The sequence below is a fragment of the Podarcis gaigeae genome, assembly GCF_964106915.1.
Source record: "Podarcis gaigeae genome assembly, chromosome: 2".
In the NCBI taxonomy this organism is placed as follows: domain Eukaryota; kingdom Metazoa; phylum Chordata; class Lepidosauria; order Squamata; family Lacertidae; genus Podarcis; species Podarcis gaigeae.
In genome coordinates, this window is record NC_139679.1 from 64,200,608 (window position 1) to 64,217,143 (window position 16,536).

Consider the following 16,536-nt stretch of genomic DNA (forward strand, 5'->3'; position numbering starts at 1 on the left):
CAAAACTCCCTGGTAACCAACCACATGGTTTTGTGCTGTCCAAAATGTCCCGCTGTGGGGCTGTCATGCAACTGCTTGAGTACTCTGCCCCTCAGTTCCCCATCTGGTATGTACAGTGCCCCTTTGTAATACAACGCCCCGTTCTTTTCTTCAAATCCCCCTGTGTTCTCTTCTGTCCTCCTGAGTTCTCTGAGTTTCTCTTGGGCGTATTCATCGTTCTCCGTACCTTCCATCAGTTCCCTTTGCCCCACCAATGCCGCCCCACACACCCAGCGGTCTTCGGAGATTACATGCCTTGCCTCAGGCGCTCCCTCCCCCTCTAAGTACTCAGGTTTCCTGGAAAGGGCATCCGCTCTCACGTTCTCTGAACCTGGCACGTAACGAATCTCAAAGTGGAATTTGGAGAACTCCTGGGCCCATCGCACTTGTCTCTGGTTCAGGACACGGGCTGTTCTCCAATATTCCAGATTTTTGTGGTCAGTTCGGACTTGAACCTTGTGTTGCGCCCCAATCAGCAAGTGCCGCCATTTCCGGAATGCTTCATGAATGGCGAGCAGTTCTCTGTCGTACACTGTGTAGTTCCTCTCGGATTTGTTCAATTTCCGCGAAAAGAATGCACACGGTCTCCATTCCGACGTATCCTTTCCCGGCTGGAGAAGCACGGCCCCCACTGCTCGGTCTGACGCGTCAGTCTCCACTCTCATTGGTTGTTGTAGATCCACGTGCAGAAGCTGTTCTTCCGACGCAAACGCCTGCTTTAGGCGTTCGAACGCCCGCTGCGCTTCTTCCGTCCAAACAAATTTCTTTTTGCTACTAAGACAATCTGTGATGGGCGCGGTCAAATGGGCAAAGTTTTTGATGAACTTCCTATAGAAGTTTCCGAACCCCAGGAACCTTTGCACGTCCTTCTTGGTCTTTGGTGTTTTCCATTCCAGTACCGCTTGAACCTTGCTGGGATCCATGGCCAATCCCTTGTCAGACAACCGGTACCCCAGGAATTCCACCTCCCTAGTATGAAACTGACACTTCTCCAGTTTCACCCACAGCCGGTTTTCTCGCAGTTTGCTCAGTACCTCTCTTACATCTCGCACATGCTGCTCCTCATTCTCTGAGTACACCAGGACGTCATCTAAGAACGCTACGCAGTTCTTGTAGAGCAATGGCCCCAGGACGTGATTCATGAATGATTGAAAACAGGCGGAGCCTCCTTGTAATCCGAAAGGCATAACGAGGTACTCAAACGCCCCCAAGGGGGTGAACATAGTGGTCTTCCACTCATCCCCCTTCCTCACACGTATCAAGTTATATGCCCCCCTAAGGTCCAGCTTGGTAAAAATCTTCCCTTTTCTCACCTGTGTCAGAATGTCATCAATTCTAGGCATAGGGAAAGTCACTGGTTCTGACACTGCATTCAGGGACCTGAAATCACACACAAGTCTGGGCTTGCCCGTGTTTTTTTTGTCCACAAAGAACACTGGACTGCCCCCCACCGCTCGTGACTCTCTGATGAAACCTCTCTTGAGATTCTTGTCAATGAACTCCCTTAACTCCTGCATCTCACTGTCTGACATTGCATACAGCTTCCCCACTGGCAATTGTGCTCCTGGGAGTAAGGTAATTTGACAGTCAAAGGGTCTGTGCGGGGGCAATTTATCCGCTTCCTTTTCGCTGAATACGTCAATCAAGTCAGCGTATTGTGGTGGCACCTTCCCCTTGTCCATCACTTCCACCCCTGCTAGAGTGGCCCTGCTGCCTGCCTGGGCCTCTCCCTCCTTGCAGTGTTCTAGGCAATGTGCTGATCCAAAGGAAACCACGCGCTGATGCCAGCCTACTAGCGGATCATGTAGTGCCAGCCAGCTCATTCCCAAGATAATAGGGGCTCCTCCCAGGGTGGCTACGTTAAACGCTATCAGTTCTGTGTGCCGTGCCACCCTCATTATCATTGGTACAGTCTGTTGGCTCACTTCTCCTCCCAACAGCTCCCTCCCATCAATCGTGGTAACCTGCAAAGGCTTACTTAATGGGATAGTCTGTATCTGGTGCTCAGCTGCAAACTCCTTACTCATGAAATTACATGAGCTACCTGAGTCCAATAGCGCTCTTATCTTTAGTGGGTGTCCGTTTGCCAGTTCCAGCAACACCTCTATCACAAGTGCTGGTCTTGGGGGTTCCGGCGTGGGCACGTTCACTACTCCCTGGCCTGGCTGCTGTGCCCCGATGTTGGCAACCAGGCGTTGGCTTTTACTTGCTCCTTCATTTCATCCTCCTCCTTCCCCCCAACAGTTCCTGCCATCCCTTGCCATTCCTTCCTTTGCGGACAGACTCTGGCAAAGTGACCTGGCTGTTGGCAGAGATAGCATCTCTTGCCGCTCTTTCCCTCCTTCTTCCGCCCTTCACTGGTGTTTGAAACTGTGCGCGCGCGCGCTGCTCCAAGTTCCATCGGCTCTGCTGGCGGGAAAGGCTGCTCCGGAATCTCTGGAATGCGGAAGTCCTTCCAACGTTCCCCCTTTCCTTCCCGCTTTTCCAAAGCTCTAGCCTCCTGGCGTGCTCCTATGGACAGCGCTGATTTAGTCAGCTGGTCCATAGACTCCGCCCTAGGCGCCCGGGAAAGTTCATCTTTCACTGCCGGAGAGAGACCTTCTTCAAATAGCATTTGAATAGGTTCACTAGCAAGGTTCCACCCCAGTCTATGAATCAGCATGGTGAACTCAGTCCAGTACTCACGTACAGATCGGCTCCCCTGTTTACAAGCCATCAACTCCCTGCGCACCATCCCCTGCTCAATCTCGCTGGAAAACATCAAGTCCATGGCGCGAAAAAACTTCATTGTGTCCTTTAAGATTTCATTATTGGCTGCCATCAGGGGGCGAACCCAGTCCCTCGCCCCTCCCTCTAGATGGCCAATCACGTACGCCACTCTAGAGTTCTCATCGGGGAAGTCATCAAACAGTAGATTGAGAGCATATTGCATCTCTGTTCTAAAGGCTTGATAGTTCCTGGGATTCCCCCCAAATTTCTGCACCAATCCAGGCACCCTTCTGGCAAGTGGGGTGGTTTTCCCCTTATCTGCATCTTGAGCCCTCCTCTCCTCCAGCCTCGCCGTTTGCAGTGCGAGCTGGACCTCCAACGCCCTGTACCTTTCTTCCAGGCTTGGATCTGCTCCAGCTCCAGCTGCCCCGGTTCCTGCTGGTTCACTCATGATGCCCTCTGCTTGCACAAACAGCTTTCGGAGACTGTCAGATTGCTGTGATGGGATAATGAGCTGCTTGTGCTTAAAAGCTTGATCCCGCTGGGGTTTGGCCGGTCATCCAAACCCAGGCACTAACGGAGCCCCCAAAAGCATGACTCCGTCAGTCGCTGGTAGAATCTGACAGTGGGCGTCTACGGAACTTACGCCAACATAAAAGCTGTTTGACGGACATGCGCTTTCGTGACTCTCTGCGTGACAGTTTCCGGCGAAGGGAGGGAATTCCTAAAGGGGGTCTAGTTACCTCTTCACTATTCTCACTAGAAGCGTCTGAGAGCCTCCCCTCCGCTGTAACTCCTGCACTCCCCCTGCTGGTTCCTGCTTCTGCTGCAGAGTCTCTCCTACTCTGCTGGAGCCTGTCCAGCACCTCTAACTCCGATGGCAGTTCCCTGACACCCCTGAACTTAAAACAACAGTTGAATGAATCTTTTGGGATCTGCGATGTCTGCATGAAATGTTTCATGGAAGTTTTTTCCTCTCTTTGGAAAGATTAATAATAATAATAATAGATTATTTATACCCCGCCCATCTGGCTTGGTTTCCCAAAAAAGCCATTTAGGCCTTATTTGTATTATGAGAATGCTAAATAATGAGAGAAAATGTCAGGCTTTTATGAGAACACAAAAATCCCACCCTCCTATCACAGTTCCACATTTCTATTTGCCAACGTTCTGCTTGGTTTGAGGGGGATTATGTATATATATATAATAGATTTTTAAATAGATACAGTTGTTTTATATGTGCTTTTATTGTATTGTGAAATCACTCTGAGATGCTTCATAAAAAGCAATTCATAAGTGAAGTTAATCATCATTATCACCCTGCAATCAATGATTCAGATTGTAGTAAAAGAGGGCAGCAACCATTGCCAGACACTGGCTTTGCTCACCTCCAGCTATGAAATTTGAGGGTAGACTTCAGTCACAGAACCCAAGACTTTGAGATGCAAGTTCCAAGATATTATGTGACCCTGGGACAACTGAAAGAGAGACACAATGCCCTGGCTTTCTTCTTTTTCTTTCCTTCAGTGGTCCTTTGAGTCTTCTTTCCTATCCTCTGCTTCCTACCCTCCTATCCTCTACATTCACCCTTTTCCCTCTTCTCCGTCCTTTCATTTTTAGGGTATATGTTTGTGTGTGTAAATCACTCTCTGCCCTCTGTCTGTGCTAAAGTCCTACGTTCTCATCATATTCCTTATGAAGGAAGGAGCTGGTGCACCAATTAACAAAAGTGTTAATTCTCCATGAGCAACACTTGCTGCAGTCAGAATAATCTAATATAACACACCATACAGTTAAAGGATATGACTTCCCCCAAAGAATCCTGGAAACTGTAGTTTCCCCCTCACAGACCAACAGTTTTCAGCACCCTCAACCAACTGCAGTCCCCAGGATTCTTTGGGGGAAGTCATCAGTAGAGCATTTGACTCTTAATTTCAGGGTCGTGGGTTCAAGCCCCATGTTGGGCAAAAGATTCCCAACTAGAAGATCCTTGTGGTCCTTTCCAACTCTATGACCTGTGTCCTTTAAAGGTGCTTGAAAGGTACGGTGTTTATGCAGCCTATTTGTGGAAGGCAGGTTTTAACATCAGTTCCCTTATATAGTGGTCAACCTAATCAGAAATAATTGAATATGTCATCTTCTGCTCAAAGAAACTTCACAGGACCCTCACTTCTTGTTGTTGCTTAGTCATTTAGTTGTGTCCGACTCTTCATGACCCCATGGACGCCAGGCACTCCTGTCTTCCACTGCCTCCTGCAGTTTGGTCAAACTCATGTTCGTAGTTTCGAGAACACTGTCCAACCATCTTGTCCACTGTCGTCCCCTTCTCCTCGTGCCCTCCATCTTTCCCAACATCAGGGTCTTTTCCAGGGAGTCTTTTCTTCATAATTCAAAATTATGGTGTTGAATTTGAATTAAGGACCCTCACTAGAAACGGCAAAATCGCCAACAAGTAGCATGATTCTGACCCCAGCTGTGAGCCCGAAAGCCTAAAGGGGAACTGGGAGAATCCTTTGCCTGGGCAAGCCATCCTGCTTCCCCCTCGTGCCACCGTCCTCAGTAGGAATGTCAGTGGTTGGCCTGTAAACTTTTTATAACTGCCCTTTGTTTCTGATGTTTCCTCTTGCCAGATGTATGAAATCATGGGAGTTTCAGAAAAGTTGCTCATAGGAAATGGCTCACCCAGAGAAAATGCATTCTGTGTCCTTCCACATCCTTTCTGGAACGTTGCTAATAGCCACTTATGCCATGACCCATGGCCAGACAGTTTTTAAAAGCTGGCAGCTCCCCACCTCCCCTAGACAGTTAAGGTGAGTTAGGAGGAACCCAAGCGGCCTATATTTCATGCTTTTATGAGATGCTAAGTGGACTCTGTTCTAGGAAGCCGTTGGCTAATTAGCTTGAATCCCTGATTGGTTAGGAATCATACAAAAGGCCCCAAATGTTGCAAATTTATTATCAGACGCTGCCATCTTGTGTTTAGGTTCAAACAAAATTATTAGGCCAGCACTGTGCATCTGCTGTGCAAGAGGTGAGCCTCCAGCATGGTTCAGAGACAATAGTTTATTTTTCTAATTTTTGTGATAACCCGGCTCATTGTGCTTAGCCAAGCCTCTGTAGAAAAGGGGAGATCTGTGAGACAGTTTCGAGCTGGCCAACTTCCTGCTTGGAGCATGTTTGTACAGGGTGTTTGAAACCAAGTGAACTGCAACCTGAAACCATTTGAAGTCTTTCAATAAATTCCTTTTGCATGCAGTCATTTACAATCACAAAGCAAAGCTGTGTACAAAACAGGGACACAATCTCCCAGTGACTTTTTTTCTTGCAAAAATTGATCTTGAAAATAAAGAGAGTAGAATGCCTGGGATTTTTCCATTGTAAAAAAAAAGGGGGGGAAGCATTAGAATGTCTTTGCTGGAAGGCAGTTATACACATATGCACTGGTCCTGGGAGCAGGGACTTGAGGTGTGAGGGAAGGTCCACATAATTCACTAAGGAGAGTGCTTAAGTTGAATTTTCTGAAAAGTGGAAGAAAAACAATGTGGACTGTTATTGTTGCTCTCGTTGTTGCTGCTCTTGTTTGTTGCTTTCATTATTCCTTCTCAAACCCATTTAGAAAACCAGTCCCCAAAAGTTCTAAACAGTGATACAGAGTGATCCGAAATGCACTTGAAAAACACCCCAGCATTTTCTGCCCTCTGACACAGTGGGTCACGGTGAAGTCTACAGTATTCTGAAGAGCATCATCAAAACCCAGTATTTCTGCACCCATGGATAGGGTAGGGTTACCAGATGTCCCCGGTTCCCGGGGACAGTCCCCGGATTTGCAAATCTGTCCCTGAACAAATTCTGTCCCTGGACTGTCCCCAGATTTGCAAATGTGTCCCCCGGAAACGTGGCAGCAGCAGCCTCAGCAGCCTGCAGCCAGTCTGGTAGCGCAGTTGCCTCTGGCTGGCTTCAGGAGCTACTCACTGCTGTGGCGCCCGCCATTTTTCCTCACTGGAAGTCCCCATATGATGTGTCTTGTGCTCTGGGCTGCTGACTGCCGCTGCTGCCACTGCTGCCAAAGGGGAACCGGGGGCGTCCGGCGGTACAGATCTCCTGCCCCCTTCCCCCTTTGTTTTGACTGATTGGGAGAGGCTTGGGAGTTGCCTAATTTTTAAAAAAACTCTGCGCATTTGTTTCTCAGGGTGTGAAATAAGGGCTTTGCACCTTTATACAATATGCATGTGTGCTTGGGCCCAGGGTCTTTTGCCTCACCATCCCCACTACTGACTCCCTGTTGCTACTCAGCATCAAAAAATAAATAAATAAAAATGCCCCCAGATTCATTGAAAAAAATCTGGTAACCATAGGATAGGGGACAGGGCTTCTGTATTCTAAACAACTTTTTTTGCCACCTGCAGCATAACTAGCAATCGTTCTGCAGGAATGAAAAAGACTGCCTCCAGGCTGCCCGTATTTTATGGGATTCAACTGCATACCAGAAATTTAGGCTAGAGCAATTAAAGTGAGTTAAAAGCCCTCTCTTGCCCTAGTGCAACGAATCTTGCTGTTGTCCCCTAGCAACTGGTATTCAGAGTGTACAACAGGGTACTGCTGTCCACTTTTTATTATTAATAGCAATAATTATGCAGCTATTACTGGCATTTAAAACAATGACAACCATATTCATTTTGGCCAGCTGTGTCTAGTATGTCATTTTTTAATTTTATGTTATGATTACAACTTAGTATCAATGGTAGTTATCTGCCGAAATACATTAGCATATAAAAAAAAGCCTTGACAACTATATACTTCTGTGGCTTGTGATTTTGTTGGCTTTGAGTTACTGCTTTCTGAATATTCTTTACAGGTGCTTTTTTCTGGGTTATGTCCAACAAGTTTTAATTTAAATTAATCATATTCCAGTTGGGTAGATGTGTAGTATGTATGCGTGTTTTCTGGGACTCTTTGATTCTTGAGTTAACACTGTCCCCTGTATCCTTTCTCTTCCTCAGATGTTTCGAGAAGTGCCAGCCTTTCTGAGAAAGAGCTGAAGGAAGCGAAAGCCAGGAGCCAGAGAATTGCTGCTCAGCTGACAACCCCACCCAGCTCCAACTCCAAAGGAGTCCTTCTGTTTCACCGGCGCAAGCAGCGGGTGAATGCTTTTACCTTAGAAGCCCCCAAGACAACAAGCCCGAAGCAAGCAGGGGCCGAACGCATCCCCAGAGCTACTCATAAGCACCAAAGCAGCCCAAGACATGGGAAAGAGCCCCATTTGAAGCAGGCCTCAATAGACATCGGAGCATCGGAAGGATTATCCTGTGCCAAGAACTCTGAGTTGCGGGGGCAAAAAGGCAGCATGGAAGAATACGAGAAAAGCCTGGCTCTGGAGCAGACTCTAGATAACACACAGGGCTCTCAAAGGCATAAAATAAGAAGTGAGGAGGCCATTTCCACAATTCACACCACATTGTCCTCTGAGGAAATCCCAGCTGAAGACTTTGAGCAAATTCCTCTCAGCGTGTACCTGAAGGAAACTACGGGGACAGCCTCCACCAATGGAATGCATGAACTTATCGCCAACGAGTTTGAAAAGGCACTAGTTACTGAGCAAGTGCCAGTTGTTGACAATATGGAAAAAATACTGCCTATTTTTGATGCTGTCCCTGTCGCTGACAGGGAGAATAACAGCACCATTCTTGAACAGGCGCCATGTGTACTGCATACAGACAGGAAAAACAATGTTCTCGATAAAGAACCATATTTGCCAAATATTGACAGCAAGAATAACAACAACAACATCCCTGACAAGGTGCTGTATGCACCTGTTCTCGATCAGGAAAACAATATTTTTCTTGACAAGCCAATGAGTGAACCAGTGATTGACAGGAAGGAGAACGGAGAGATTCTCAACAAGGAGCTGGATGTACCAATCATTGAGGACAAGGACGTTTTGCCTGCTGCTGAGGAAGAGAAACCCATGCTAGCTACCGACACACAGCCCAGCGAGACTGTGACACACACTAATAAGCAGTACTGTGAAGTACGCCTGACTTTGTCTAAACCGTTGCCTGTGAAGAACCGAACTGCAAGACCATTTGGGACTCGACTGCTGGCTGCAGCTCAGGCGCCAGCAGAGAAGAGTCCTGTGGCTGAGTTTCCTCCTCCACCCACTTATGCAGAGACGTTTTCTAGCCCTCCGCCAGTAACTAGGGTCAGGTCACCTCCGGCCTACTCTGCGCTGTATCCTACTGAAGAACAGAAAGCTCCTGTTCCCCATGAGGCTACGTATGTGGACAGCAGACCAGGACCTCTTCCTGGAGGAGAGGAGAGGGAGTCACCAGCAACCAAAACAGGCCTTCTGGAGGAGTCCGTAGCCCGCAGAGCAACAAAGAAGTCCATGTTCACCTTTGTCGAGAAGCCCAAAGTGGCTCCTAATCCAGATCTCTTGAATTTAGTCCAGAGAGCAGATAACAGGAAAAAGGGGAGAGGACAAGGAGGAGCATCCAGTCTGGAAGAGGAGCCATTTGCTCTGGGCGCGGAGGCCTCTAACTTCCTGCCTGAAAACAGATCAATAGAAGGACCAGCCCAGGCTCCTGCAGATAATGCCCCAGAGTGGTCTTCATGTTTAAGGTCACCAAGAATACAACCCAAGCCGATGATCAAATCCAACCAAAGCCTATCAGAGGCAAGAGGAAAGGGGGCAGAACTATTTGCCAGAAGGCAGTCAAGAATGCAGAAGTATGTCATTGAGTCTCCATCACACCCAGACATAGGCCGGTCACCTTCTCCTACCATGTCCCTCCCTCCCTCCTGGAAATACGCTTCAGAAACTCATCTCTCCCCAGTCACATTCCAGGCGCCTCCCAAAAGTCCAGCCAGATCTCCCAAAGCTGTTCCTATGCCTTTGTACAACAGCAACATGTCGGAGAGCGAGATTTCCAAAAAGGAGCTAGAGATCTCCAAGCAGCAGCCTTACCAGCTTCAGTCCTCCTTGTTCATCCTTTCCCCAGCCAAAGACCCCGTGAGGTCCTTACCAAAAGGGGCACCGCCACCCAAGCCTGTGGTTGCTGAGCCCATGTATATGAGACAGGCCTCTTGCCCAACATCTCCCTTGCCTCCTTCTCCTGTTTTTCATCCACTTGCCCAGTTCAGCCAAGGTAGACCATATCCTGCTCCTTTCGCCCCGTCACCCGGGACTTCGCTTGCCCCTCAGAATGTCCAGACAAGCATGGAAGCATCGCAGGAGCCGCCTTTTGAATACCCTTCAAGAATTTTGTCGCCGAGAGCAAAAGGAGTCTTCCAAGCTCCAAGGCCTTCTTATTCCACCAAGAATGCTGGAATTGAGCCTCAGGTGTGGAGACCTTTTTACTACAAGTAATGGTATCTGTACAGGGGTTTGGGCAGATGGCCAGTGTCATCGTTAGCTGCTGATTGGTGGTGTGCAAAAAAAAGGCAAAAAAAGCAAAATGAAGACAGCTTGCAGGTTACAAATCCAATAGGATTTGCATACAATATAGCCGTATCTCAAACTCCAATGGGCCAGACAACGTTTACACTAAGGAAACTGAGCTCAAGTGAGCAGACAGGTGCTCCCCTCAGGCATTTCTGCAGCCAAGGTCTGCAGTGGAAGCCCAGTTTAACATAATCCTGGGATGCCTTGGCCTAGCAGAACTTGTGCAATCGGATCCATACATTTGTGCAGATTTAAGTTCCAAAGGGAGCTAAAGAGTGTGTGAATGCAGTGCACAGTAGGAGCATAAAAGTAGTCCAAGCATAGGAGTCCTAGAAGATCGTTAGCAGAAGCTTGACTGAAACAGGAGGAGCGTCTGGTGCCTTCTTTCTTCTGCTGCCCAGAAACTTTATGGAGCATCAAATCTCTGGCTTCATCTCTCCGCCTTGCCTTCTGAATTTCTTCCTTGCTCTGCAAGACTTTTGTTTCTCTGTTCTCTATGCATCCAGAGACTTTAGCATGACCTGCTTGCAACCTCTGCTCTCTGCTGACGCCAAAAGGCATGCGCTCCTTTCCCCACTCGAACATCTTTGATTTCGGACAATGTCACTTCCACTGATACCTGTTTCTGCTTCCCATATGTTTCTGCTTTGTATATTTCCCCACTCTCTACTTTTCTTTCATTGTCTCCTTTAAACAACAACACTGAGAATCACTTCAGGGTGAAGAGAAGATGCAAATAGCCTCTAAGCACCTCATTTGTACTACACAGCAATGCTGACGTACTTACTCTGTTTTGCTGATCTGGAAAGCCACACACTAGCCAGCCCAGCCCACCCATCATGAAGGGTCTAGGCTAAAGATACACTTGAAATTATTCCTTTGGTGGCCAAAGAGGTTCCTGCAGGTGCGCTGCTGTTATCTTACACAAAGAAATCTGTACCCAGACATATTTAAGATAATGTTCATATTAAAGTTGGCAAAAGCAGGCTTCTAAACAACTGAGGCACAGGCATACATATAGCTCAGTGCCACTGTTTAGCCCTGGGTGAATATCATAGTGAAGTTTTATACAGCAGACGATAGGACGATTGTGAAGATTGAAAATCAGTAGCATTTCTCAAAGTGACTCTGCAGTTGCCCCACAGCAGAGGCAAAATTGTCCACCCTAGCAAATACTAACAGAAATCAGGGGTGTGCGGGATATGATCCCATGGTGCAGTATCTTCTGCATAAAATTGTGATTGTTTAATTGTTTAGTTTTAACAAATATGTTTCTGGCCCTCATGAATGTTGGACGAGGGCAGAGGAAGCACAGAATGTGCTCTGAAAAGACCAGAAGGCAAATAAAGCAAACCTCAAAGTATCTCTTTTAATTTTACTGCTCTTTCATTACCTCCCATGGATTTGATTGAGAGTACTGAGTATTTGGGGCTGACAACACCACCAACACACTGGTCAAAAAGAAGTTTAGGTACTTTCTGCATTTTTATACTTCTCAATAACTGAAGTTCTCCAGGTGGTTTATTTCTCCTGGGATTTGGATAGTAAGGAACACCTTCCCCACTCAAAGGCTAGTGGCCTGCAGTGTTTTACTTCCACACAGACTTTGAAGTCAGCTATGCAGGTCTTTCAGCATAGCATCATCTATGGGGGTCTATGGTCTGGTATTGTGCAGAGTAATCAAGCACCTGTCATTTTCTTTCAAAAGAGACACACCAGGCATTACATAATACAGCTGACAACCTGGGGTAGCATTAAGACCACGAGGAGCCATGCATTAGTTGCAAAACCTGGAGGCCAATAAAGTCCTGCATACAAAACGCACAATAGGATTTCATTCGTTCATTAATTTTGGGCATTAAGAAGTGTCTCTTGAAGGAAGCTAACTACAGATTGCCCTTTGGGAATAGACAAGCTCCATAAAACCAGGTGCTCATGTTGAGCAACCAAATCTCCATTAAATCTAACGTGTAGTACTTTATAGTCAGTCTCTCCCCAATCCCGTGACAGTTTGGATCAACCAGCTCAAATAAATTAAAAAAGTAGATGTGGTGTATTTACTCAACCCATTGCCACGAAAGGACACAATCTAGTTTTCTCTCTGTCTGTGAATCTCTCTCTGTCTCTCTATACATCTCTGTCCTTTCTTTGTGATCCTACAAGGCTGCCAGACAAATCCTTCTGTGAGGACATAACTGAAGGGAGTTAAAAAATCAAGCATTTCCAGGTAGAATTACCAATCAGACATGTGAGCCAACAACCTCCATTGGCAAATGCAAATCCCACATGACAGTGTTTGTTCAGTTCCACATCTTCACCCCTGGCCAAAATTAGTACCGTGCATCGAAGCTTCATACAAGTGAAAATTCCCAACAACAGAACATTACAAGCTTGACCCCTGGGTTTGGCTCCAGACTCAGTCATGCTAAGAGTGGGCCCATTGAAATCAGTAGCTAATTATTAAGTCCATTGATTTCAAGGGGTCTCCTCGAAGCAGGACTAAAATCTGGATTCAGCCCTAGAGTCGAGTGTGCCAATTGCTGTAGGCTACATTCCAGCAGAGCTAACTAGCTGGCAATTGTAGGCCATGTCCCCAGTAGGAGAACATGTGGAGAAGCTCTGTAATTCTAGGGAATTTATAGGGCAAATGCCTGTGGAGAAGCAGTATACATAGGTTGGAGAAGATGGGATAGTTACAGGGATGGCAGGAAAATTACAGGATAAGTGCTATGGGATAACTGGGTATTTATAGAGCAAAGGCTTTTGCCATCAGCTCTGAAGTTACATGTCCACATAGGGTAGTGCTGTTTATGGCCACAGATATCTGCAGTGTAGTTGAGGTATAGCAGTCTTTTTTACCATTTCCTTCAGAAATGTCTGACAGAATCCTTGGGGCGTTAGTTAAGATGGAAGCCTTTATGCATACTTGTGCAAATCTCTAGCCAGTTTGATAGACGTTTCCACCAATGTTGACAATTGAGTTTATTTATAAAAGTACTTCTGCGCTGCCACGTCATAAAATTCCAGGGAGGTGCTCAATGATAAACCATAAAACACCATTAAATGAAATTGCATGGAAGTTGCATTGATCTGATGAGCGGCAAGTAAGGCCCTCTTCCCCTCCATCCCAATTGCATTTCAATAAAATGGAAACACATGCCCTGTCAGAGGAGACCAAACCATTGCTAAGCTCTTCTGTCTTTTAAGTGTTGCCGCCTCTTCAGAAGAGAAAAACAAAACTCGGCACTGTCCATTTGCAGGTGTTCGGTTGTGCACATTTTAGATTTCTCGTAGTCTAGTGATGAAGAAATAAAAGACTGCGGTGTGTGACACAAACAATATTCCCTGTAAAGGCATTTTAAATGGTTCCACACAGCACAAGAGTTTGTTTTTGTTTTTTAAACTTTCTGGTCAAGTCTGGAGAAAGTCAGACACTTGCAGGAGCAATGCTAAATTCACCGCGGGATGTTACCCACCTTTAGAGAAAGTGAGGGGGAATTTTGGTCTGGTCACCATTTTGTGCAAACCCACCTAATTTGCACGTCCCAGAACAATACGAGAATCAAAATATGCTTCCGAGTTTGCACTTCTTGAATTTTGCAATGCAGTTCTACAACAACATGTGCAAGCATTATGGGAAAGCGTGGATAAAAATGCATATGTTAGTGAGGGTAACATACAAAAATGCATTATATTAGACAAACCTGCATTCATAAATTCCTATATTAGGAGAAATGGATGCTTAAGATGCTGGTGGATTTTCATGAGAACTTTTTTAAAAAAAATATTAATGCAGAACTGAGCTTAAAGATTGTGGAGAAGTGAACTTAAAATTGGAAACTGAGAGGAATCAAAATAGATTCATTCATTCCTACCTACCACAGGGCTGCCTTCATTCATGATGCCAGTGGTTAACAGTTCTTTATGACAGTGCTAGAGGTGGCCATATAAATAGGTCAGGCATATAGGATCTTCTTCTTCTGTCACGTAGCCCTGGGGAAATACGGACCTTATATTACCTCCAAAGTTGCTGGCCAGTACAGCAATGGCAGGAAGCTTAGAACCTGAGCTTTTTGCTACTGGGGCACCTGGGTGAGATTCCAGCAGCATAAACCTGGAGGGGTTCACAGTCTCTTCCTGAGGAAGGGATGGGAGAGCGACCAAAGTCTGCCTTGTAACAAAAGGCCATCGAAGGCAACGCCCTGTGAAACAAAGCATTCCTCAGCTCACTGCCTTCCCTTTGCTGCTGAGCAGTTGGGTTTTTAAAGTGTAATGGAAACTTTTAGGATAAGATTGCAAGATGCCTGAGTTAGGCTAGAGCAAAAACTAGGAGCAGGTTTCTCTTTCACTAGGCTAACACATCTACTTAGGGAAGTGGGTTTTATTTTTATTTAAAAACCACTCTACATTTTTACATAGCATTAAAAAAAAAAAATCCATAAGCTCGCATTGCACTGAGGCTTTTCTTCCGAATCAGCCTAAGTATTGTGTTGCAACCACATTTTAGCCTTTGCCCGGTGTGCACCCACAGCCACAAAGGCCTGGCATCCCAGCTGCACATAATAGAGCAGATGGGGCAGGATAGACTTGCCTCTGTTGGTCCCCTTTAAAAAAAGAAAATTTCCTGTGCGCTCCAGCACAGGTAAGAGGGAATGCACAACCTCAAAAAGAATGGATTAAAAAACCCAAACAAAACAGAGGGTTTGCAAAATGACAGGGTGTCGCTGCAGAGAAATGGAAGTAGCCCTGCTGAGATTCAGCACTCCCATGAAAAATAAATGTGGCTGGATGAGGTTTCTGTACTGAAATCGTACAGTGCCCTGCCTCCAAGGTAAACAAACACAACAGAGAGTCCTGTTCAGCACTGCTACCACCTTTGCCATCACCACACAAAGTGAATGACTGAAGGCTTTTCCTCTCCTTCACCCGCTTTCCCCCAAAGCAGTGGCAGTGATGGCAATGGTAGTATTAGGGAGAACTAACTAGGTCAGAGGTGGGGAACCTGAGGTCCAGGAAGCAAATGTGGCTTCCTAAGCACTTCCTACACTCTTGGGTGTAGCCCCATGCCAGGCCTCCTCCCAAGTCACAGTCCTTCTCCACATTCTCCTCCAGGGTTTTTGCCCAGCTGGAGTGTGCCCTTGAATGGTATTGACAAGGGCTCTTGTTGCCTGAATAAGGGATATGGGAGGGGGGAATTTTGATTCAGTTCCTATTGAAAGGTCAACCTACCTTCTTTGCACAACTTTTCAAAACAGTGCAGTGGTACCTCAGGTTACAGATGCTTCAGGTTACAGACTCCGCTAACCCAGAAATAGTACCTCAGGAACTTTGCTTCAGGATGAGAACAGAAATCGTGGCGTGGCAGCAGTGGGAGGTCCCATTAGCTAAAGTGGTACCGCAAGTTAAGAACAGTTTCAGCTTAAGAACGGACCTCCAGAACGAATTAAGTTCTTAACCCGAGGTACCACTGTACTGAAATACAACCAATCTTCAAAATCTGCAGTTCCTCCAAATTTTGTAATGGGGTTTTTCAGCCAAGTAATGTATACCCCCCCCCAAATGTGACTGCTAGATTAAAGTGTACCTAAAAATGCATGGACTTAACCATCCAGGGGTCCTTTACCTTTACCTTGAATATTATTAGTAATAATAACATTTAAAAGTATTATATTAGGGGAAATTGTTTTGCCAAAATCTGTACACTGGCAAAATTGCATACAAACCATTTTTTTATACTGGGAGAAATACGCTGATGAATTTACATGAGAATTTTTTTTAAATCGCAAAACTGACATGGAAACTTTGAGAACTGAATTGTAAGATTGGAAATATGTGAAAATGAGGCTGTATACATGCTATACCTTTAAAGCACATGGGTGTTCATGGTTGCCATCTTTGTGACCCCTTGGGCCACTGTTATGGGTCTTCTTAGACAGTGCCTATGGGAGGTGACTGCAAAATGCATCTGGTTTGGCAGATGCTTCATGTCTAAACTTCTTCTGTTTGACCGCGTCTAGATCCCCTTCCCTTTGCTGAAACATCATCGCAACAGTGGAGAGGGAACAGAGCCTCCATAGACAATAGGGTACTGGAAGCAAAGGAAATTTAAGCACTCTTTCCAATAGTTCCTGCTGTGATGAAGTTATGGGTGGGATACAGAGCATGAACTAAACCTCTGTAATCCTTGGCACAGAAATGTAAGCAAACCACTTATTTTCATGTGTCAGCATTTCCGCTAGCGGCAGACAGTGAAATGGTTGGTAGCGGGGGAACACACTGAGGAAATGAAAGAGGTTCATGCAGTGGATAGGAAGAACAAAGAAAGGGAGAGAAAGAGAGGGAGAGGG

At 46.1% G+C, this 16,536-nt stretch overlaps 1 protein-coding gene across 1 annotated transcript in view; it reads left to right on the top strand.

Moving 5' to 3' along the window:
- SYNPO (synaptopodin) overlaps positions 1-16,536 on the top strand; it is an 89,503-nt gene that overhangs the window by 61,695 nt on the left and 11,272 nt on the right. The window contains exon 4 of the mRNA XM_083728678.1: positions 7,749-10,087. Coding sequence (XP_083584804.1) covers positions 7,749-10,087 — 2,339 coding nt within the window. The remainder of the gene's footprint in view (positions 1-7,748; positions 10,088-16,536) is intronic.